The 24,691-nt window shown below is 34.4% G+C and overlaps 1 protein-coding gene across 1 annotated transcript in view; it reads left to right on the top strand.

Annotated features, from left to right (window-relative positions):
* Nucleotides 1-24,691, top strand: part of TPR (translocated promoter region, nuclear basket protein) — a 59,149-nt gene that overhangs the window by 10,998 nt on the left and 23,460 nt on the right. Inside the window, exons 13-33 of the mRNA XM_065936212.1 lie at nucleotides 2,363-2,470; nucleotides 3,435-3,661; nucleotides 4,332-4,495; nucleotides 4,952-5,079; nucleotides 5,166-5,314; nucleotides 6,320-6,482; nucleotides 7,626-7,760; nucleotides 8,284-8,424; nucleotides 11,507-11,672; nucleotides 12,713-12,879; nucleotides 13,457-13,609; nucleotides 14,037-14,153; nucleotides 15,690-15,893; nucleotides 16,005-16,189; nucleotides 16,638-16,785; nucleotides 18,370-18,507; nucleotides 18,607-18,738; nucleotides 20,938-21,068; nucleotides 22,445-22,655; nucleotides 23,374-23,517; nucleotides 23,874-24,072. Coding sequence (XP_065792284.1) covers nucleotides 2,363-2,470; nucleotides 3,435-3,661; nucleotides 4,332-4,495; nucleotides 4,952-5,079; nucleotides 5,166-5,314; nucleotides 6,320-6,482; nucleotides 7,626-7,760; nucleotides 8,284-8,424; nucleotides 11,507-11,672; nucleotides 12,713-12,879; nucleotides 13,457-13,609; nucleotides 14,037-14,153; nucleotides 15,690-15,893; nucleotides 16,005-16,189; nucleotides 16,638-16,785; nucleotides 18,370-18,507; nucleotides 18,607-18,738; nucleotides 20,938-21,068; nucleotides 22,445-22,655; nucleotides 23,374-23,517; nucleotides 23,874-24,072 — 3,310 coding nt within the window. The remainder of the gene's footprint in view (nucleotides 1-2,362; nucleotides 2,471-3,434; nucleotides 3,662-4,331; nucleotides 4,496-4,951; nucleotides 5,080-5,165; nucleotides 5,315-6,319; nucleotides 6,483-7,625; nucleotides 7,761-8,283; nucleotides 8,425-11,506; nucleotides 11,673-12,712; nucleotides 12,880-13,456; nucleotides 13,610-14,036; nucleotides 14,154-15,689; nucleotides 15,894-16,004; nucleotides 16,190-16,637; nucleotides 16,786-18,369; nucleotides 18,508-18,606; nucleotides 18,739-20,937; nucleotides 21,069-22,444; nucleotides 22,656-23,373; nucleotides 23,518-23,873; nucleotides 24,073-24,691) is intronic.

Genomic DNA, 24,691 nt, shown 5'->3' with positions numbered 1-24,691 from the left:
CAGCTAACATTGAAAACCTTTAGCATTTTTTAAGACATTGGGGATGTTTTCTGTAGGGTTCTCTAGTGGTTGATAAATAGCCACAATCTCTTTTTGTAATAGAACTTTTCTAAATTTAGTAATGATCATTTTTGTCAGGCAGTTCTGATATTCTCTCTGGATATGATAATGCTGTTTGTCGAAAAGAACTCCTTTATAAAAATATCATTTCACAATTTGGCAAATCTTCATATACACTATTTTGTTACGGTTCCTCTGTGTATTAGAAGTACCAAGGAAGTCTGAGAATATTCTTTATTTCTTTAGATTCTTTTTTAATAGATACTGGTTTAAGAAGAGTGTTTGTATGCTGGCTTCCCAGGTAGTGCTAGTGGTAAAGAACCTGCCTGTCAGTGCAGGATATGTAAGAGACACGGGTTCAATCCCTGGATTGGGAAGATTCCCTAGAGAACAGCATGGCAACCCACTCCAGTATTCTAGCCTGGAGAATCCCATGGACAGAGGAGCCTAGTGGGCTACAGTCCATAGAGTCACAAAGAGTTGGACACTACTACACTACTGAAACATCTTTGCATGCACACGTGCACAATGTTTTATTAAGATACAGCTGTTAATGTTACTGAGAAATCTTTGAGAGTTATTAAACAAAATTTATTGAAGGAAATCAGTTAAATCAATTTGTATGTGCTGAATAGTATAAATGAATCTCTGTGTTTTGTGTGTGTGTGTTAGTCACTCAATCTGTCCAACTCTTTACGACCCCATGGACGGTAACCCACCAGGCTCCTCTGTTCATGGAATTCTCCAGGCAAGAATACTGGAGTGTGTAGTCATTACCTTCTCCAGAGGATCTTCCTGACCCAGGGATCGAACCCAAGTCTTCTGCATTGCAGGCAGATTCTTTACCATCTGAGCCACCAGGGAAGCCCAAATGTGCCTTAATTTGACTTAAACTTTTATTGCTGTTGTTATTACAATTTAGATGTCAGTTTAAATCAGGGTGTATTGTGTCTAATGGTCTCTTTTTCCTGAATCAAATCATGTCTAGCAGTCTTGCCTTGAGAGAATATGGGGTGTTAAGACACACCCCAGCCCCTCTGGTGTGGTTTAAAAAGAGGTCCTTTGGATCTGCTTGACTTGCTCATTGTTGAAAGTGAGCATTTTACCTGAAGCTTATTGTCTGAGGAGGTAGTATAGTGGAGGGCTTAAGAGTCAGGTAATAGTGGCTGTTCACTGTGGGAAAACCTGTTAATTCATCACTAATGTGCAGGTATAGTAATAAATACAAAGTTTTCTCATAACTTCCAAAAGCTTTAAAACTAATTTCAGTATCTTTTTTTGGTAGCCAAATCTTCTGTCTATAACATATATCATGTCCAGTCTAGATTCTGTGGTGCTCATTTCTCAGATTTCTAGAATTTTATAACCAAGTTACTTTCTTCCTTGGCATCCTAATTGATCCCAGTTTGAACTTAGGTTTGTGTCATTACCATTTTTCATGAATATTTGCCTGCTTCATTTTGTCTCATACTTGTTCCTACTGAAATTGGTTTATCCTTGTACCTTGAGGGCATTGTGCTCAGAGGCACTTGAAACACCAGGATAAATATAAGCCATCTTTCACTTGTATAGTATCTGTAACAATACATACTTTGTGAAATAATACGTATTATGTGAGAACAGTGCATTAAGAATCAAAATTTATATGAATTGGAGATAAAACATAAGATTTCAAAGATACTTTGTGCTTACATCAGGCTCCTTAAAACGGAGCTTAGGAGCTTACATCAAGCCCCTAAATCCCTACTGTGATGCAAAACGTTACTGTGATATGTTACCATTTTTCTTTTTTTTAACAGCCTTGTGACATTGGTTGCTGATTCTTTAAAATTAGTTCCCGATGCATTTTTTAATAAATCCAAGTCTTACCCAACGTTTTTTGCTTTTAATACTTATTTCTAGATAGTATAATAATGATTATCAGTGTAATGCAGTCTTTTGTTTTTGTCTTAGTAACAGAGTTTTTAGAGGGTGTTTGTTTGATCTCCAACATCATTTGATAATATACTATGAATTTGGTGTGGCTGTAACATTTTGATTCACAGTTAACTTGGGGGGAACCCCCTTCATTATCATATGGTGATGAACATTATAATATTGAGCTTATTTGAAATATTAAGAAATGTATTCGTATTTTTTAAGAAATTTCTCTTTAGAGGCTACTATATTATATAGAATATTTTAGAATTATAAGTTGATTACTGTGATATTTGAGCACTGTGTACTTTTGTTATTTGTGTAACTGCTATTTGTATGCATCTTAGAAGAAAATACAGAATTTTCACTTGACTTCATTTTAAAGGAGATTCAGCGATTGCAGGAGGACACAGATAAAGCCAATAAACATTCATCTGTGCTTGAAAGAGACAATCAAAGAATGGAAGTACAAATAAAAGATCTTTCACAACAGGTTAGTTTTTTGTTTCTTGTCCTATTTTATTTTGTTTTTTCCTGAACTGACTGCCTAGTAATGTTTGTTTCCAAGTATGTAAGATAGAACTAGTACATATGAAATTCTCATCAACTGAAAAAACTGCTCTAAATGAATTGCAATCTAGTCATTGTTTATTCTTAGTCCCTCCCTTTTTTCTTTTCTTTAAGCGTTTGATAAATTTTCAGTTTGAAGATAACTGGTTGTAATTAATGAAATAATCCCACAGTTCAAGTCTGAGAGTTAGCAGACTGGTGTGTATTCTTTCACATCTTACATGTACAGATACATGTGAGCATATATGAACATACGTAAGCATTCTTTGTTTTTACTGAAATAAAATCACTTATTTTGTATATGCATCTGTAAGTGCATTCCCCTAACACTTTTTTTTTTTTTTAGCTGATTAAGTTTGGAGATGTAGATCTGTTTTGTTCATATATTTTACCCTAATTTTTGTACGTAGAATGACTGAACAACAACAAATACACAAACACAAACATAGATAAAAATGTCACATGAATGAAGTTAGCATCTATTTCCCATGCTCCCCTTTTGCCCCACTGTGTAATACATATCTAAGCATGCAAGTGCAAGTGTACAGACACAATGGGTATATATTTCTGAATGTTTTATATGGTCATTGTTTTACAAAAATGGAACCATGCCTCTGGAATTATAATTTGACTTCTTTTTTAAAAATAACAATTTTCATTACATACTTTTCGTAGAAATGAGAAATAATTTTTCCAATTAAGATTTTCTTTATTTAAGTTCTTAATATCTAAAATGATAAGCTTGAAAATTAGTTTTTTTAAGATAATACTCCGTCGAAGGTGTTCGTAAAGTAACCTTGTCATTTGAAAATTTTCACTTCTAAACATTTCCAAAGTCACAACCAATGCTATTTGATAACATATTAAAACTCTTTCTTTTTTTTTAGATTAGAGTGCTTCTGATGGAACTTGAAGAAGCGAGGGGTAACCATGTAATCCGTGATGAGGAAGTAAGCTCTGCTGATATAAGTAGTTCATCTGAGGTAATATCACAGCATCTGGTATCTTATAGAAACATTGAAGAGCTTCAACAGCAAAACCAGCGTCTCTTAGTGGCCCTTCGGGAACTTGGGGAAACCAGAGAAAGAGAAGAACAAGAAACAACTTCATCCAAGTAAGCAATAGACTTACTTTGGTTAATTCACAAAAAAAAATTGATTGAAAACTTTTTGTGTGCTTTAAACAGTACTGGATATTGGGAATATAGTGATTTAGGAGAAAAAAATAAAATCAAGCAACCGTATTGCTCAAAAATTCTACTCTCAAGGACCGCAGTTTTTGGATGAGATGGTTAGTAAGTGAGATCGATAATAAGATCAATAAATAGATTATTTTAGTTCAGTGTGATTTGTGCAGTAATAGAGAAAAGCCTTTCATGAGAGTGTAGAGGTGTGAGACCCAGCCTAGATTTGGGGGAACAGACCTGGCTTCATGAAGAAGATACTTAAGAATAACTCAAAGGAAAGAATCTTTTGAAATAATGGTTTTGTTGCTAGAGAAGGAGGAATGGCTATGAAAGCAAGAAGATTGGAATTTGGACTCAGTGGAATTGGTTTGATTTCTGCAAACAAATTTTTCAGATGACCTTGTTGAGTACCTGAGTCCTATGTAGTGGGGATTTTAAAAGCTATTCTTAAAATAGCAACAAAAGAAGGAAAGGATAAGAGAGATGAAAATACTGTGCTTAATGACAGGTGATAAAATGCTTAGTCAGTTTACGGTAGAAATTATAGCTGCCTCTCAATCTCAGTCCTGTTAAATAGACTTGATTTATTTTCCTGCAGAATTTCCGAGCTTCAGGCCAAACTTGAGAATGCCCTCACTGAATTGGAACAACTCCGAGAGTCACGGCAGCATCAAATGCAGCTTGTTGATTCTATAGTTCGTCAGCGTGACATGTACCGAATTTTGTTGTCACAGACAACGGGAGTTGCCATTCCTTTGCAGGGTAGGAGTTTTTATATGTTATCTTAAAAGTTTCCAAGTATTTCTGGGAAGTATTTCTGAAATGTATATTAGAGAATGGATTTTGCTACGTAAGCAATGTCTACTCTAATGATGATAACTTCAAATGTGGCTACCATGTATGAGTGATTGTAATACATCATCAGTTCTAAAATACACCATTATTTTAGGTAAGAGAAATGCTGATCATTGTTGCAAAGGATGTGTCTGAGAGTCAATGAATTATATTACTTATTTTTGTTACGTTTTAACATTTAGCCTGCAAAAATTACCTTTATTTAACTAGAAGTCATAAATAATTGTAGTAAGTTATTTAGTGGGTTCTTTGTTTCATAATTTCTGTAAAATTGTGGTTTAATTTAAATAAGTCAGCCTATTGACTTCTGATAATGATGTATTTTGTGAAGAGGTGTTACATCATTCTTTTACATTTCTGAAGCTTCAAGCTTAGATGATATTTCTCTTGTGTCAACTCCAAAACGCTCAAGTACATCACAGACTGCTTCCACTCCTGCTCCAGTGATTGAGCCAGCAGAGGCTGTAGAAGCTAAGGCTGCACTTAAACAGGTAAAATACCCCTAACTTGACACCTTTTTCTTGAGTCACATTTTTGAGAACATGGACTGTCATCTAATAATTTCTCTAATGTTTAGCTGCAGGAAATTTTTGAGAACTACAAAAAAGAAAAGGCAGATAATGAAAAAATGCAGAATGAGCAGCTTGAGAAACTTCAGGAGCAAGTCACAGATTTGCGATCACAAAATACCAAAATCTCTACCCAGCTAGATTTTGCTTCTAAACGGTAACTTTTCTTTTCAAAAGTTAAGTCTAAACATAATACTTGATATTCATTGGAATCAAATTCAAGGGTTAGTTTGTGATATTACTTTTGTTAGTGGATTCTGATCCAGGTTGAGAAATTACAAGGGTTCATTTTTCCCTTTTGATTACTGGTTCCTGTGAATGTTACTAAGGGGTCCAGCTAAGTTCATATAAGGAATGTTTCTGTTTTTCCTTCCTGAGATTAAAGGACATACTATTTCCATAGGACTTAATTATTTTGATTAAGGAGGATAAGAGAAGTGTGAAAAATTTCATTCAGCCTTTTCTAGTCTAGGAAGAAGAGAAGCAGGCACTAGAGTTAATTTTAGGAAAATTGACTTTTTTGGTCACTTGCAGAGGAATAACAGTAAATTTCATTCCGTAGTTAACAGATCCTTTGAATAGTTATCAGTTTATCAAGTTAGGAAAATCTTATTTCTTTGTATACTACATGATCAGACTGTTCTTGCAAGTATGGCCACAGTCTCTGTAGTTTCCAACAGTTTGATATCCCAGTAAAAGCACCATTTTCCCCCCATGTTGATATCTCTAGCTAGCCGCTTTCTAAGCTTTTAAGCACATAGGACTTAAGCACGTACAGCAGTAAGATGAAGAATTATAGATGGGAAAAAAAGGATTGACAAAAATCCGTCACTAACCACGCATTAATACCTTAAATTGCATACTGCATTGTGATGGGTTTCTTCCTGTATGAACGTTATATTGACATTACTTTGAATATGATTAAAATGCTTATACACGAGTACGATTAAAAAGTTAATTCAGCATGAAATGCAGTGCTTATTCAGAATTTGAACTGAACTGCTAAACTTTGAGATTAGAAAAAAGAATGAATATTTTTACATTATTGCACGTCATATTTTTCATATTATCAATCATTAAATTAAGTTCTTGTGAAACTCAAGAAATTGAGCTAGGATACAGTATTTCATTTGCTTACAGAATTATTTTTCTTTCATATAAGTTATGAAATGCTTCAAGATAATGTTGAAGGATACCGTCGAGAAATAACATCCCTACATGAGAGAAATCAGAAACTCACTGCAACAACTCAGAAGCAGGAACAGATCATCAACACAATGACTCAGGATTTGAGAGGAGCTAACGAAAAGCTAGCTGTTGCAGAAGTGAGGCCAATTTCTGTCATCTGTCTTGTGTTATGAGTTGGATTTGACACTTGTTTTTTAATTATTACTTTGATTTTACTGGTTGGTATAATGTAGATTTTTGAGGTTTGTGGATTATACATCCTTATCAAATAGTTTCCTGGCATCCACCAGTCCATCAGAGCAGTTGGGTGATCATTTCTAGTAAAAGGGGAAAGGGAGAGAAATTTGTTTTTCTGGGCTAAGATTTCTATGGTTATAACAAAGATTATGGATGGATATTTTATCCATTCTTGCTCATTTCTAGTAAAAAAAAACAGTATAAAAATTTCAATAGCATTGAACTCTATTCCTGAATTGCAACATAAATGTAAATGTCAATCAGAAATTTACAGTACTTTCAAATTAAATTCTAAAATCTTTGATAATAGATTGTCATAACAGTGTTTTGCTTTTTATAAACTTATTTCTCACAACTATTTAATCATTATTTATGATCTCAGTATAGTTATTCCCCCATTTTACTTATCGAAAAGGACTCAGAAGCTAAGTAATTTGCCCGTTTAGGTGCCATCATGAGATACGAGTTGGTTGCGACTTAAAATCTAACTTTTCTAATTCTGTTGGCTCTGTTATTTCTATCTTGTCCCCACCCCTTTGTGGAGAATAGACAGCAGCACTGTTTCAAACTGGTGGAGTAAGTTTTATGATTGATAGTTTTTGACTCATCCTGTAAATATGAATACTTTGAGGATACTGATTGTCAGCAACACCTTCTGTATTCTCTGAGATTCAGAGGGTACTCTTCATGGGGGAAAAAAGTTCAAATAGATAAGTCAGCACTCAAACAGATACTTAGAAGCCAAGTTTAGTTTCTAAAACTTGCATAGTTTAATAGTATGCAGGTGTGACTAATGCATAGATTTGCAATTTTGCCTCTTATACTCTGGCATTTTAGATTTTTTGTTGTTTTTTAAAAATCTTGATTTGCTCTACCAAAGATAATATAACTAGTTGTGGTAATTGTAAGAATTTTTCCTTTGATTTATTGGTATTTCCAATAATATTTGTTTCATAATTCAGTACATGAAACTTTTATATTGTGTTATTACATTTGACACATGTTTTTCAACATTTTTTTCTTTAATTTGTTCTTGACTCAAGGTAAGAGCAGAAAACCTGAAAAAAGAAAAGGAAATGCTTAAATTGTCAGAAGTACGTCTTTCTCAGCAAAGAGAATCTTTGTTGGCCGAGCAAAGAGGGCAAAACTTACTGCTTACTAATCTGCAAACAATTCAGGTAACCAAATAAAAAAGGGATAAGTAGAAAAAAATTTTTAAGTTAAATTTGAATAATTTTAACATTGTGTTCTCTCAGTTTTCCTAATGAGAACACTTATGTCATTTTTGTCATGCATTATGATGATCATTGAATTTTGAAGTTTTTAAATAAACAGTATTTTAAATAAAGCATTGAAAGAGAACTGACTGAAGCCAGGCAGTTGTCAGTTTTGATCCTCAGGTCTATATTTGCAGAGTCCTTCCTATACAGTTTAATTGTTTACAAGATTAAATCTTTGGTTTATATTCTTCAAAACGTCAAGAAATCTGGCTATGGTAATATAGTTCTTATTTTCCATGTTAAATAGATGTTTTACTATGGAAAATGTCAAAATACCTTCTTGGTAAATGTTTTAGATCTTAACTGCTTCATGTAGAAATGAGTTGTATTCCTGTAATTTCCAGTTACCTTTGCTTTTTTGTTGTTGTTCATTTGCTTTTACTTTTTTCTTAACCAAAATCTTTTTTTTTTTTAATCCTAGGGAATATTAGAGCGATCTGAAACAGAAACCAAACAAAGGCTTAGTAGCCAGATAGAAAAACTGGAACATGAAATATCTCATCTAAAGAAGAAGTTGGAGAATGAGGTGGAACAGAGACATACACTTACTAGAAATCTGGATGTGAGTCTTATCAGTGTTCTGAGTTTCTATAGAATATTTATGTTTAAAAATCAAGCTCATGTTGAAGCATAGTCTTAAAGAGATCTCTTACAAACTCTTAAGTTTTTCTTGCCTTTTTGTATGACTAGTAATTTTTCATTGAGTGCCATAACATTATGAGTTTTATCCGGAGGGGTGCCGGATATTTTATTTTTTTTAAATCTTGAGCTTTGTCCTGGACTGCAGTTAAGTTAGCTGAAAATAGAAAATAGTTTGATTCTCTTGAGTCTGTTTTTTATGATTTATTAGGCAAGCTCAACTTTAAGTGTAAAAAATAGAGACAAATAGATTCAAGGGATTTAGATTTGATAGTGCCTGAAGAATTATGAAAGAGGTTCGTCAAAAACCACTACAATATTGTAAAGTAATTAGCCTCCAACTAATAAAAATAAGTGAAAAAAAATTTAAAAAAAAAGAAAATAGCAAAAAAACCAAACAAACAAAAAAAAAAGAGGTTCGTGACATTGTACAGGAGGCAGTGATCAAGACCATCCCCAAGAAAAAGAAATGCAAAAAAGCAACATGGTTGTCTGAGGAGGCCTTTTACAAATAGCTGAGAAAAGAAAAGAAGAGAAGCTAAAGACAAAGGAGAAAAGGAAAGATATACCCATTTGAATGCAGAGTTACAAAGAATAGCAAGGAGAGATAAGAAAGCCTTCCTCAGGGATCAATGCAAAGAAGTAGAGGCAAATAATAGAATGTGAAAGATTAGAGATCTCTTCAAGAAAATTAGAGATGCCAAAGGAGTATTTCATGCAAAGATGGGCTCAATAAAGGACAGAAATGTTATGGACCTAACAGAAGCAGAAGATATTAAAAAGAGGTGGCAAGAATACCCAGAAGAACTATACCAAAAAGATCTTCATGACCCAGTTAACCAACGATGAAGTGATCACTGACCTAGAGCAAAGTCTAGTGGGCCTTGGGAAACACTACTACAAACAAAGCTAGTGGAGGTGATGGAATACCAGTTGAGCTATTTCAAATCCTAAAAGATGACGCTGTTAAAGTGCTGCACTCAATATGCCAGCAAATTTGGAAAATTCAGCAGTGGCCAGGGGACTGGAGAAGGTCAATTTTCATTCCAGTCCCAAAGAAAGGCAATACCAAAGAATGTCCAAACTGCCACACAATTGCACTCATCTTACACGCTAGCGAAGTAATGCTCAAAATTCTCCAAGCCAGGCTTCAACAATATGTGAACCGTGAACTTCCAGATGTTCAAGCTGGATTTAGAAAAGGCAGAGGAACCAGAGATCAAATTGCCAACATCTGTTGGATCATAGAAAAAGCAAGGGAGTTCCATAAAAACATCTACTTTTGCTTTATTGACTATGCCAAGGCCTTTGTATGGATCACAGCAAGCTAGAAAATTCTTCAAGAGATGGGAATACCAGACCACCTGACCTGCCTCCTGAGAAATCTGTATAAGGTCAAGATGCAACAGTTAGAACTGGACATGGAATGGCACACTGGTTCCAAATCAGGAAAGGAGTACGTCAAGGCTGTACATTGTCACCCTGCTTATATGCAGAGTACATTATGCGAAATGCTGGGCTGGAAGAAGCACAAGCTGGGATCAAGATTGCTGAGAGAAATATCAATAACCTCAGATATGCAGATGACACCACCCTTAACGGCAGAAAGTGAAGAGGCATTGAAGAGCCTCTTGATGAAAGTGAAAGAGGAGGGTGAAAAAGTTGGCTTAAAACTCAACATTCAGAAAACTAAGATCATAGCATCTGGTCCCATCACTTCATGGCAAATAGTTGGGGAAACAGTGAGAGATTTTACTTGTGGGGGCTCCAAAATCACTGCAGATGGTGACTGCAGCCATGAAATTAAAAGACGCTTACTCCTTGGAAGAAAAGCTATGACCAACCTAGACAGCATATTAAAAAGCAGAGACATTACTTTGCCAACAAAGGTTCATCTAGTCAAAGTTATTGTTTATCCAGTAGTCATGTATGGATGTGAGACTATTAAAATGTGGACTACTATGTGGACTACTAAAAAAGCTGAGCGCCGAAGAATTGATGCTTTTGAACCGTGGTGTTGGAGAAGACTCTTGAGAGTCCCTTGGACTGCAAGGAGATCCAACCAGTCCATCTTAAAGGAAATCAGTCCTGAATATTCATTGGACAAACTGATGTTTGAAGCTGAAACTCCAATACTTTGGCCACCTGATGTGAGGAACTGACTCATTTGAAAAGACCCTAATGCTGGGAAAGATTGAAGGTGAGAGGAGAAGGGGTCGACAGTGGATGAGGTGGTTGGATGGCATCACCGACTCAATGGGCATGAGTTTGAGTAAGCTCCGGGAGTTGGTGATAAACAAGGAAACCTGGCGTGCTGCAGTCCATGGGGTTGCAAAGAGTCAGACACGACTGAGCGACTGAACTGAGCCAAGGCAGTGTCTTCCTGAGTTCTAGTCCCAGAGTCCAGTGAATTAAGAGCTTTTTCAGTCAGGCTGCTGAAAACAGGCTTTATTCCTGACTTGCTCTGAGGACCAGAGAGTCTTTGTCTTCAGACCACTCCAGTGCCTATGTGATTCTTTACGCTGTCTGGGGTATTTTCACAGGCATGCACTGATCACTCTTTTGCTGAATATTCAAGAAGGGATCCTGTGCAAGTCTCCACAGTACTCTGTCTGGGCAGCTCTCATCTCTGATTTTCCTTCTGTCTGATGAATTCAAGCTGATTTAGCCTTCTTCTCTGAGTTCTATGTTCCCGGTTCATGGAGTCTGTGGCCTCATTTACCTTTCCCTGTGCCATAGCCTGGACACTCTTCAATCAGTGATCAATAAGCTGAGAAACTGTAGGGCTCATCTCTTCTGTTTCCTGTCTCTGTTGTTTCGAAGTGTTTTGTCTGTTTTTTGTTGTTGATTTTTTTTTTTTGGTGGTTTCAGTTCAGGAGTTAAATATCAGTTCTGTTGCTCTGTTTTAGCCGGTTTAAAAGTTCTGCATAAAGGTAACTTGAACTTCTAGTTACTTAAGAACTGAAAGATAGTGTTTGTAGGGTTAATGTATTTTTTTCTTATAGGTTCAACTTTTAGATACAAAGAGACAGCTGGATACTGAGACAAATCTTCATCTTAACACAAAAGAACTGTTAAAAAATGCTCAAAAGGAAATTGCTACATTGAAACAGCACCTCAGTAATATGGAAGTCCAACTTGCTTCTCAGTCTTCACAGAGAACTGGTAAAGGTAAATAATTAAGTAGGCTGATGAAAGTACCTCTTTCGGTTTGTAACATATCCTATAAATAAATAGCCTTTTTTTTCAGTGATACTAACAAAAGATTTAAACAAAACAAAAACTTTACTCTTCATACGGTAAAGCCCAGTTTCCCACCTAAATTAATAAATACACAGACTTGAAAGATTCAGAATAGTTGTACATATGGCAGCTGACCAAGATATGCTTTTAGTTTTCCTGTTATTGAAACCATTTCATTGATGCTTTAAGAATGTTTCTCTTGTGGAGGATTGAAACTTTGAATTTTTAACTCTCCCTTTTGAGATGAAGTTACTTGCTAAATTTGTAATGATAAGGCTAACTTACAGAAATCATGGATTTGTTTGATCTCTTTAGAACAGTATTCCTAATCTTTGCTCATTGACAGCTGCAGGGAAAAGGTTTGTTTCATTAGATTTTGCTACTCTTTGTCAATACATTATTTCAAATGCAAACCCATTGAGTCCAAGTAATCTTTCTACATGGTCTTATTTATTTCTTAATACAGAAGAAATTTAAAACATAAATATACATGTGTATGTATGTGATATATATTGTGTATATATAATTTTCCAGTCATATGGTAAGAAAACATTCCTTTTAATCTGTAATTTCTTCCTTTTCTGTGAATTTTAGAATGAAAATTATGCTAAATGTTTTAAGCTGTATGGTTTTGGCATAAACAATGGTTTAAATAAATTAAGAATGTTAATTTCTACAAGTAGCTATTTCAGTTTAGTGGAAATATTTTATATTATCTTTTAAATACTTTTTAAAAACAAATATTTGTAACAATAGAGTTCAAATACTTAAACATTTTTGTTTTTAAAGAAATAACCTACTGACAGTAACCTGTTTTTATTATGGTGTTCAGCATAGGTAGAAAAAGTTCTAGATAGTTAAATACATCTACATCTCAGCCTTAATTCTAATTTCACAAATTCTTTAACAGCAGTCATCTTTAATATCATTTAAAATGTTAATTTTAAGAAAGCCGTTATATCTATTAGGTCAGCCTAGCAACAAAGAAGATATGGATGACCTTCTGAGCCAGCTAAGGCAGGCAGAAGAACAGGTGAATGACTTGAAGGAAAGACTCAAAACAAGCACTAGTAATGTGGAACAGTATCGTGCAATGGTTACTAGTTTGGAAGAATCCCTCAACAAGGAAAAACAGGTATATACAATTTTGAAATCAGTTTGCATGTACTTTTTTTTAAAGTTAGGATGTGTAAGGCACTGTGTCAAAGTGAGGGTTCACCTGGCATTGCACTTGCCTCTAACAAGCGCTTAAGTCTAATAAGCCAGATAGAACAAAAAAATCACACAAAATTTGTAGAACATGGGAAGTATATTCCTGTAGAAAAAGTACAGATGAAATGCTGATGTGAGTGGGTGGTAGGTGAGATTGTCTTTTGAGTATGCATGACTTCACAGGGGAGATGGCATTTTTGCCTTGAAGGAAAGCATCATTTGAATAGTAAAGGTCGGAAGTTATTCCTTGTAATACGCACTATTAGCTGAGATAGGAAGGCCAGTGTATTCCATTTGTGAATTTTAGTATGTTTTAAATTTAGCTTAGGCTAGTCTTGCCTTCTGAGATGGCCCACACAGTCTATGAACAGAGTTTCTCTCTAAATAAATCCCCTTCTTACCTATCAAAATAAATAAATTTAGCTTTGATTTGGGGAAAGTAATTGTATGATTTTAAGTTTATGTATTCTTTGTGCCCTACTGTTGGGTTGATGGTGAAGGTGACAGAAGAAGTACGTAAGAACATTGAAGTTCGCTTAAAAGAGTCAGCTGAATTTCAGACACAGCTGGAAAAGAAGTTGATGGAAGTAGAGAAGGAAAAACAGGAACTTCAGGATGACAAGAGAAAAGCCATAGAAAGCATGGAACAACAGGTAAATTAGGTTATTACCATACCAATCACTTTTTCTGTTGTAAGAATTTAGATTCTTTTATCTAGCTCATTAATTACCATTCAGTTATTCCCAGCAGATACTGATTGAACACATACCTTATATAACTATTTTAGTTTTATATTTTACTGTGGTCTGTACATGTTTCCTTTTGGATATTTGAGGCTACTTTATGGTACTAGATATCAGTGTTGCTTTTCAGAAGCCTCTGCCTAAAAATTTACTTCTGTACACATTTTTAATAACATGGAGTGAATATAAGCCTGCAAAATGTGCACAGTATATCAGGTGATAAGCTATTTAAACTTAATAAGTCTTTGGACTACTTGTATTTTTAAAAACCTAACTTCAATAATTTTAAAGTAAATTTGCAGTTAACTCTTGGTTTTAATCTTGTTCTTCAATTTAGTTATCTGAATTAAAGAAAACACTCAATAGTGTTCAGAATGAAGTACAAGAAGCTCTTCAGAGAGCAAGCACAGCTTTGAGTAATGAACAGCAAGCCAGACGGGACTGTCAGGAACAAGTAAGTGTCACTCAGTCAGTTATTGGAAAGTGAGCTTTGATCTTAGGGCACAGTTCTTCAAGTATAGTAATGCATTTGGGGGATTGGTGCATTTTATAAAACATGCAAGTTATTTCCACTCTTGGGGCACTTGGAATAAGATCAACTGAAAAGTATAGATGAAAGCTAAAAGTAAGGCCAGGTTTCTCCTGCTGTCCAGAAGTAGAACACTCCTGTGAAAGCTGAAATGGCATAAAGTGAAGAAATAGTTATCTCAGGTCACATCTTCCTGATGGAAACACAGATTAAATGGAGATAAAACACAGACGCTCACAGTCCAAAGCTATGATGGCTTGATGCTGAGATTCTGAGTGTAATTCCTGGGGAAGGAACTTGGCGGTGCCCCTTTTGCTACTCAGGGTGCTCACTGCCTCAATAATGGCATCTACTAAACAAATGTTGAACACTGTTTTCACTTTTCTGTAAAAGCAGTAGTCCTCTTTGGATTTCTTTTGTTTAGCAGAAACAGATACTAACCTAGGTCTTCCATAAAAGCAAAGAGGCATATAGCAAATTTTGGAGGAAAAAAGAGATGTCTTTAGAGCAATGTCCATTAATAAAACAACATTGGTAAATGAAGAAAATATATAAAAATAGGAGTAGAAGATTGAACGTGTACTTTTTGCAAGCATTCTTTCACTATTGCAGTGCTACACTAAGTCTAGTTGTAAAGCTTGTATAGACAAGATAGAGATTCTTTTCCTCAGCCAAACAGGGATATTTTGAAAACATTGTTAATGAATTACTGAACTTACACAGATTTCTATTCACCACTGTTTATAAGCTTTAACAGTACAAAATCACATTATTTAAGTATATATACACACATGCACACACATATATACATAATACTGCTTTTTATAGTTTGTTATGAATAAGAGATGATAAAACAATTCAGGAAAATGAGAATTATTGAAATGGTAGAATGGGAAAGGAATACATGCAAGGATATTGGTAACATTCTCATTTTTATGATTGGTGGTATGTTAATAGCATATTACTTAACATGCATAATATGTATATGTATCAGGATTATTTTAAAAATGGAGTACAAGGGAAAGTGCTTCACACTGAAGGTAAATTAGACAAAAGTGAATTATCATTGGCTTATTGCCAACCATTGTAATATTGGAAATTAGAATTAAAAAAATGTATCCATAAAAAAAAATGTATCCATGATTCAGTATTCAAATAAATTATTTTCATTTCCCTTTTTCACTTTGTGTGTATATATGCATATATTTTATGTAACTGAGTTATATTTAGTCTTTATTTCATAAAGTCTGTTCCAAGTTACTACCTCATCTTTCTAAGTTTCATTTTGAACAGTTGTTTAACACTTCATCAAATAGGTGCAGCATAATTTTTCATTATTCTCTTAAATATTTTGGAACATTGAGATTGTGTTCACGTTTATTGCTATAAGTAACACAGTGTACATCTTTTCAAAGACTGGCCTTATGGAATCTGTGTCAATGGGGCAATAATTCCTTTCAGGCTAAAATAGCTGTGGAAGCTCAGAATAAGTATGAGAGAGAATTGATGCTACATGCTGCTGATGTTGAAGCTCTCCAAGCTGCCAAGGAACAGGTTTCCAAAATGGCATCAGTGCGTCAGCATTTGGAAGAAACAGCCCAAAAAGCAGAATCACAGTTGTTGGAATGTAAAGCATCTTGGGAAGAGAGAGAGAGAATGTTAAAGGTATTGTTCATAATAGAATGTTCTGAGAAATTGAAAGGTTTGGTGTTTTTTTATTGTTTTTTAACATACATTGGAAAATCTGCTATTATATGATAGACTCTTGGCTTATAGGATGAAGTTTCTAAGAGTGTGTCTCGCTGTGAAGATCTAGAAAAACAAAACAGGTTACTTCATGATCAGATTGAAAAATTAAGTGACAAAGTCGTTTCCTCAATGAAGGAAGGTGTACAAGGTCCATTGAATGTATCTCTCAGTGAAGAAGGAAAATCCCAAGAACAAATTTTAGAAATTCTCAGGTAAATCCAATATATTCTTAATGCTTTACTTCTATGATGAGCAACAATTATGTAAGTTACACTGTATGTGTATAAATGAGGCCAGTGGAAATTATATGCTATTTAGGTAAATAAATATAAAGCTCATTTTGTCACATAGAGTCAACAAACCCACTACCACCCAATTAGTGGTCACTTTTGACATTTAGACATATGCTGATTTAAATAAGTGAGTAAAAGTTGAATCTGACAATAAGAACTTGAATGGATTCCTTAGAAAAGTAAATGCCTTTCAGATTTATTTTAAAGATAGAAACCACTGTCTGTAATAAAGTGTATCTTCTATTATTATTTTTTAATGAAAATAGTTTTTAAAGTGAATAATTTTGTTATCTTAAAAATTATCCAAGTTTTTGAATGTTTTTACTGGCGTTTATCTATTCAAGTAACATCTTACATATTTTTATAGATTTATACGACGAGAAAAAGAAATTGCTGAAACTAGATTTGAAGTGGCTCAAGTTGAGAGCCTGCGATATCGACAAAGGGTTGAACTTTTAGAAAGAGAGCTGCAGGAACTGCAGGATAGCCTAAATGCTGAAAGGGAGAAAGTTCAGGTATGTATCCTAAGCTTTAAGAAGGCACTTGTTAAATCAAGAGAGGTACTCATTTCAGTTTCTCGCAGCATAAAATTTAGTTTGAAATTAAACTCTTAAACTCGTAAGTTCATTAGATGTTAAACATTGGCACAGTATAGTGATAAGAGACTAATGATAACCAAGACTACCTGGTTTCAAATTCTAGTTCATACCATTCAAATGTGTTACTTGGGCACATTGTTTAACTTCCTTGCTCTTAAACTTCCTTGTCTGTAATATGAGGGTGATAAAAATAGTGAGAATTTAGTTAGTGCACATGAAACTTTGGAATTATGTCTGGTACACACTGAATGCTTAATTTCAGTTATCTTTATTTACTACTATAATTGTCGTTATAGAAATTAGTCATCTACAAAAAATGGTTGGTTGAAATTGCTATGGAATTTTCTTTTTCTCAGCAGAGGTATAAAATGTAGTCAAAACAGTCAACCAAAGCGGGGGAAAAGGGTGTTTGGTGAATGTATGATCACAACACAAGCTCAACTCAGTCCACCCAAGCAACCGAAACCTTATTATTGGTTAACCTCATTCTGAGGAGATGCAGTAATATAGCTCTACATCTAGAAAGAAGGAAATTAAGACCTTGAATCATTTATCTTCTTTTAACTGATAGTTGGAATGGCTACTAGAGAGAAACCGTGAAACAGGAGAAAGTGGATAATTGAACAAGTAAACTTAAGGGATTTACGTTTTCAGACAGAAATGAAAAGTTCCAGAATTACATCCTATTGAGAAAACAACTCAAATTCAAATATCTCACTATGGAAATAATAAACAGACCTTCTGATTCAGTGGAGCTAACACTTGCAGGAAAGAGCAGAATCAGGGTTTCTAATGATTGTATATTCTTTCAGTCTCTTGTGTTTTCTTTGCGTCCTTTAGGCTACATAAAGGCAAATCATACTACAAAATACCCAGCTCAACCAAGTCTTTCATACAAAGGGAGAGAGTCATGAAGTAACCTAAGTTATATCAAAAATAATGTCTATCTAAGTCAAGCAGTGTAGCATGGCAACCATGAATGATAGCTTTAAAAATGGTGAAGGTATAAAGTAATACATGCAAAAAATGGATAATTATACTCAGAACAGAAAAAATGTTCTTCACGAGTGAACAAGTATTCAGTAAAATTGCTCAGAATCAAAGTGATGAAACAATCAAGTGAAATGAAAAAGAGTTTGAAAAAGGGGGAAAACAGAGGACCAAAATAACATCCTTTTAGAACTGTTGGTGAATTCAGTGTAGCAAGAAAAAGAAATGGGAAGATAGAGGTCTGGATTATGTTTTTACCTAATGTAAATAACTATTTGTTGGTGAGATTTATAGTATCTTTTTACTTTCATCTTTTAATTTCTTGCATATTTGAACCCTCTAATTGGCATGAATCACAGAAAAATAAACATGTAAGACTCCTAAAAATTTGTTTTAAAAGTTGACATTTAAATCCTTTTTACTTTTATAGGAAAGATTAGAGCTGGTGGGAAAAGATAGATCTTAATCTGTTGGTATATGTTGCTGTACATATATGTTTGAAATCTTTAGGTAACTGCAAAAACAATGGCCCAGCATGAGGAACTGATGAAGAAAACCGAAACAATGAATGTAGTCATGGAGACCAATAAGATGCTGAGAGAAGAGAAGGAGAGGCTGGAACAGGATCTACAGCAGATGCAAGCCAAGGTTTGTAATTTACAAATGAAGAGTAGAGACATATTTTTAGTAATGTTATAAATAAATTTTCACATCAGGTATTTAAAAAAATACTGAAACTATTTTCAGGTCAGGAAACTGGAGTTAGATATTTTACCCTTACAAGAAGCAAATGCTGAGCTGAGTGAGAAAAGCGGTATGTTGCAAGCAGAGAAAAAGTTATTAGAAGAAGATGTAAAACGTTGGAAAGCACGTAACCAGGTAAATTTAGTCAAACCCATTCCAAAACATAAAAACATGTTGATTTAATATAACAGGGTAAAATTTAAGAGGATAAAAATATATAATAAGCTAGTGGGAAGTATTTTATGTTCATCAGTGAAAGTCCAGTGTGTTTGTTACATATACCTATGTGTCAGGCATTAAGCTTATAACTACATTTTTGAAGTTTTAGTTATATCGTGTGTATTTTTTAAAAAGCTAAATTGTCTATTTGTACTCCAAATTTAGGCTTTTGCTTTATCTTTAAAAATGTGTTTGTACATGAAAAATGGATTTATATAATTCATTGAAGTACTTTAAGAAGACTTGTTCACTGCAATATTTTGGGGGTTGGGGGAGAGAAGATAAAACCATATAGCATAGTGTTTGGCTTACCTGGTGTCTCAGACGATAAAGAATTTGCCTACAGTGCAGGAGACCTGGGTTCAATCCCTGGATCGGGAAGATCCCCTGGAGAAGGAAATGGGAACCCACTTTAATATTCTTGCCTGAAAAATCCCTTGGACAGAGAAGCCTGGCAGGCTACAGCCCATTGGTTCACAATGAGTCAGACACAACTGAGCAACAAAATGCACACACACATTCAGTTCAGTTCAGTTCAGTCACTCAGTCGTGTCTGATTCTTTGCGATCCAATGGACTGCAGCACGCAAGGCTTCCCTGTCCATCACCAACTCCTGGAGTACTCAAACTCCTGTCCATCACATTGGAGATGCCATCCAACCATCTCATCCTCTGTTGTCCTCTTCTCCTCCCACCTTCAGTCTTTCCCAGCATCAGGGTCTTTTTCAATGAGTCAGTTCATCAGGTGGCCAGAGTATTAGAGTTTCAGCTTCAGCATCAGTCCTTCCAGTGAATATTCAGGACTGATTTCCTTTAGGATGAACTGGTTAGATCTCCTTACTGTCCAAGGGACTCTCAAGAGTCTTCTCCGACACCACAGTTCAAAAGCATCAATTCTTCGGCACTCAGCTTTCTTCACAGTCCAACTCTCACATCCATACACGACCACTGGAAAGACCACAGCCTTGACTAGACAGACCTTTGTCGGCAAAGTAATGTCTCTGCTTTTTAATCTGCTGTGTAGGTTGGCCATAGCTTTTCTTCCAAGGAGCAAGCGTCTTTTAATTTCATGGCTGCAGTCACCATCTGCAGTGATTTTGGAGCCGCCACAAATAAAGTCTCTCACTGTTTCCATTGTTTCCCCATCTATTAGCCATGAAGTGATGGGACCGGATGCTGTGATCTTAGTTTTCTGAATGTTGAGTTTTAAGCCAACTTTTTCAATTCACTCTCCTCTTTCACTTTCATCAAGAGGCTGTTGAGTTCTTTGCTCTCTGCCATAAGGGTGGTGTCATCTGCATATCTGAGGTTATTTGATATAACCTCACATACTATACACACACATAGTGTGGTTAGAAGCTGTAGCTCTATTCAGAGAAGAAGTTGGAAATCTGCCTTACCTCCTACTAGCTATGTGCTTTGTGAAAATGAGGACATTAATCTTCCTCAGACAATTTTCCTTGAATTTGTAAATGAGGGTATCATTTACAGAGGAATCACCCTGTTCATTTTACAAAAATTAAATGAAGCAGTTCACCCAACACCTAGAAAATGCTCTAAAGAACTACTCATATCTGAATAGGATTTTAAAATTTTAGAGCCCCTTCATGCTTTTTTTCATTCACGCAAAGAGTCTGAAAAATCCAGAAAGGATAATCTGTCCCAAGTTTAGATATATTCCTGTTAAATTATGCTTCCTTCCTTTCTGGTTAATGGAATCAATTGCATTTAGGATTATTTTCATTTTCTTGTTTGTAATGCATATTGAACTTTTTTTCCCCATATATGTCACTTTAATGAAATTGGGTATTTAATATTAAAAGATTATAGATTCTTTGGATCCCTTTATTTGACTCTATTGTAACTATTCTGAAATGTTCCTTTGCAACTGTGAAAAATAATGAATAGTGAATGACATTTCCTTTGTTTTCCCCTTTCATTTTGGCTAAACCTCTTATCTAAACAAAGGAACTAAAGCTTTGATTTTATTTTCTTATAATTTGATGACTGATCACTATGTACGCAAGTATCTAGTATAAACATAATTAAATACTCTGATATTTTATTAAAGCACATTAGTTTCATAAAACCATGTTATGCACTGTTCCTATTCTAGCATCTAGTGAGTCAGCAGAAAGATCCAGATACAGAAGAATATCGTAAGCTGCTTTCTGAAAAGGAAGTTCACACTAAGCGTATTCAGCAATTGACTGAAGAAATTGGAAGACTTAAAGCTGAAATTGCAAGGTATATGGAAAAAACCTCAAGTTGTATACAACACTTGGACAATCTTGAAGTTTGTTTCTGTTCTTGATGTGATCCCCTAAGTGCTTCCTGACTTTAAAGAGAACGGAAAGTGCTGGACCTCTTATATGTAGCTTTCTTTTTATTGCTTTATAAAAACAAGCAAGCTGTCATTTAGTTTTATGCCTTCATTTATAAATTATTATTTCTCCATACTTGATTACTTTTTAAACTACGTAGTTGGTATGAATCTAAAGCAGACCATTTTTTTAAATAGTCAAAATAACATTTGCAAGTAGATTTTTCTTTTTTTTTTTTTTTTTTTGCTTAACATATATTCATGAATCTATTTTGAAAGTTTTTTATAAAGAAAGATTTTTTTCTTTTTCTTTTTTCTTGCTGCACTGAGTCTTTTGTTTCAGCATGCAGAAGCCTGTTGTGGAGCACAAGCTCAGTAGCTGTGTCTTGCAAGCTTCTCTAATTTGGCTTAGTTGCCCAACCAGGGATCAAACCCATGTCCCCTGCTTTAGAAGGCATATTCTTCACCACTGGACCACCAGGGAATTTCCTAAAGAAAGTTCTTAAATGAACTTATAGTGAAGTATACTGCCTTTTAAAGATAAATGTAATATTAAAATTATTGTTTCTGGCTTACCTCTTGTAAGCTTTAATATCCTTTGTCCCTATCTTAGCCCCTATTTATGTGATACTTGACATCTTACAGGTTTTTGTCATGTTTATTCTCTTTTTTTCATAACAGTAGTCTGACATTTTATGGGGAAAGATATTACTTAATTTTAAAGATGAGGAATCTAAGATTCAGAAAGGTACCCAGGCTTACTTCTAAGGTTAGCAATGATTAGCAACATGCTCTTAACTCAGGTCATATGATTTCAAGTTCAGTTTATGATAAAAGTACAGGAGTTGGCAGACTATAACCTACAGGCCTTTTTTTGCACAACCTGGAAGCTAAGAATGATTTTTGCATTTTTTAAGTGTCATAAAAAAAAAAGAGGAACACAGAGCAAACACTGTATGTGGCCTACAAAACCTCATGTACTTACGTAGATTTTGCTATCAGGCAGATGTGGGTTAAACTCTGGGTACCATGCAGAGTAAAAGTGCATGTTACTTAACCACTAACATCTCAGTTCTTCTCATCTCTAGAATGGGTGTATATGGCATGTAACAAGTCAGTCACGTTTTCCTAAAGTACCACAGGTTCACAAGTTAAAAAGTGTGTGTGTGTGCTTTTCTTAGAATTTTCTAAATAAAACACACACTAAAGCAACACAATAAAAATATAACTTAAAAAGTTTTAAAATTTGAAAAGTCTCAAATATTTAGTTTTTCTGCTTTATCCCATCTTTTTTGCTTAGATCAAATGCATCTTTGACTAACAACCAGAACTTAATCCAGAGTCTAAAGGAAGATTTAAATAAAGTAAGAACAGAAAAGGAAAATATTCAGAAGGAGTTAGATGCCAAAATAATTGATATTCAAGAAAAGGTTAAAACTATTACTCAAGTCAAGAAAATTGGACGTAGGTACAAGACTCAATATGAAGAACTTAAAGCACAACAAGATAAGGTATTTTTGAAGTGGTTTTCTTTTTATATATTCTTTATAATTTTTTGATACACACAATTTTGGTCTACACAATTAATACACAGCTTTATATATACTTAGATATATGGATATGCATATTTGGATGAGTCTTACAAAAACCTTATTCATAATATTTAGTTATTGGTTTTTAATCTTATGTGTGATATTTTATTTAGTTTAAGATTAGCTCTTCAGTATGTCCTAAAATGAACTATAAATTCATAAAGAAATAGTAGTAAATGCCGTCTGTCAAAAAGAATTTTTAAATCTTTGTTTTATTTTAGACTTGATTTTTATTTTTGATTACCAGTGATAAAGAACTTATATATTGACTTGACTGTGTATTTAGCACTTATTACACTAGAAAATTTATGAAGCAAAAATTTCAAAATTCTTACCCCTCAGTTAGCCACTGTTAATTCTTTAATATGCTTTCCTTTACATATGAGTGATATGTTTTTCTGGATAATTCTATGTTAAACAGTGCATCATCGTTTTGATTAGCTGGTTAATATCCAGTAGTGTGGAAAGCCCTAACCTATTTAACTAATAGCTTGGACATTAAAGTTGTTTTATAGAAGATTTATTTATGAATACCCTTAAATATAAGTTTCTTTATATACTTATTATTTTCTTAGATGCATTTGCAGAACTACTGAATATAAATGTGCAAGTATATTACTAGTGTTTGTCATCTTAGGTCATGGAGACTTCAGCTCAGTCTTCTGGAGACCATCAGGAGCAGCACATCTCAGTCCAGGAAATGCAGGAGCTGAAAGAGACCCTAAGCCAAGCAGAAACCAAGTCAAAGTCACTCGAGAATCAGGTGGAGAACCTGCAGAAGGTATGAGCGGAAGAGACGTGAGAGGTGTATGTTCCTAATTGTTTCCTTGTTGAAAAGCTGGAAAAATACAATGAAATATAATTCAGTCATAAAGGAATTTTGAAAAAAGAAAAATGTGTTAAACACTGATACTTTCTCTTACCATCTGGAAACATACATAGTTAAGTTTTCTTTGAATGACTTATGTATGCAGATAAACCTAGTCATCTTGGAAGTGTCCACTTACTTGATTACCATTTTATATTTATACTTTCATTTAAACAAATTAATGTTTGATGCTTTAAATCTATAAGGTATGTAGTTATATTGATTTGGCTGAATTACATGGTTAATACTTTATTTTCCTTTAAAAAAAGACTTTGTCTGAAAAAGAGGTAGAAGCAAGAAGTCTCCAGGAACAGACTTTGGAGCTTCAATCTGAACTTGCACGACTTCGTCAGGACCTTCAAGATAGAACCACACAGGAAGAACAACTTCGACAGCAGATAACTGAAAAGGAAGAAAAAACAAGAAAGGCCATTGTAGCAGCAAAATCAAAAATTGCACATTTAGCTGGTAAGTTTCTATATGCTTTATGATTTGAATTTGATGGTGAAAGTTGGTTATTTGATACAGGCTTACAATTAAATGGGAAAGAAAAGTAAATACTAGAAAGTGACTTCTGTGTATGTGTGTGCATACTTTAGATATTAGGTTTATTTAATTGGATTCAAATTACAGCAGTTTTAATTTTCAAGTAATAAGGATGTCCTTAATTTATGATGTCTTTCTTAATTGCTAACTGATAGAAGATGGGGAATACAGCTGTCCTTCGGCTTTAGTGTATAACTGTTACTGCCTTCTGATGGTAACCCTTTGGGTCCATAGTATACTGTCCCGAGGCCTTCTGTAAATTCTAGGCAGCTTTGGACCTTAGCCCAGTGAGTTTTCTGTGCCTCACTTCACAGAGGGCCATTAGCCCTTCAGGGAGAATATCATGTTAGCTGTATGAGGATCCCAGTGCTACAACGCTCAGGGCCTTACTGTACCTTGCTTACCAGTCTGCTAGTAGGTAAATAAAATGCCATGTAGGTTGAATTTTATTATGAACGGTTTTTTAAATGGATCGCTAAGATACTGTCCCTGGCAACTTATTTAATTTAAAAAAAAAAATGAAGTTACTTAATTATCTTTG

This window comes from Muntiacus reevesi, chromosome 5 (assembly GCF_963930625.1).
Source record: "Muntiacus reevesi chromosome 5, mMunRee1.1, whole genome shotgun sequence".
Taxonomy (NCBI): domain Eukaryota; kingdom Metazoa; phylum Chordata; class Mammalia; order Artiodactyla; family Cervidae; genus Muntiacus; species Muntiacus reevesi.
Note: the sequence above shows the minus strand (reverse complement) of the source record. Positions and strands in the feature narration are given on the sequence as shown.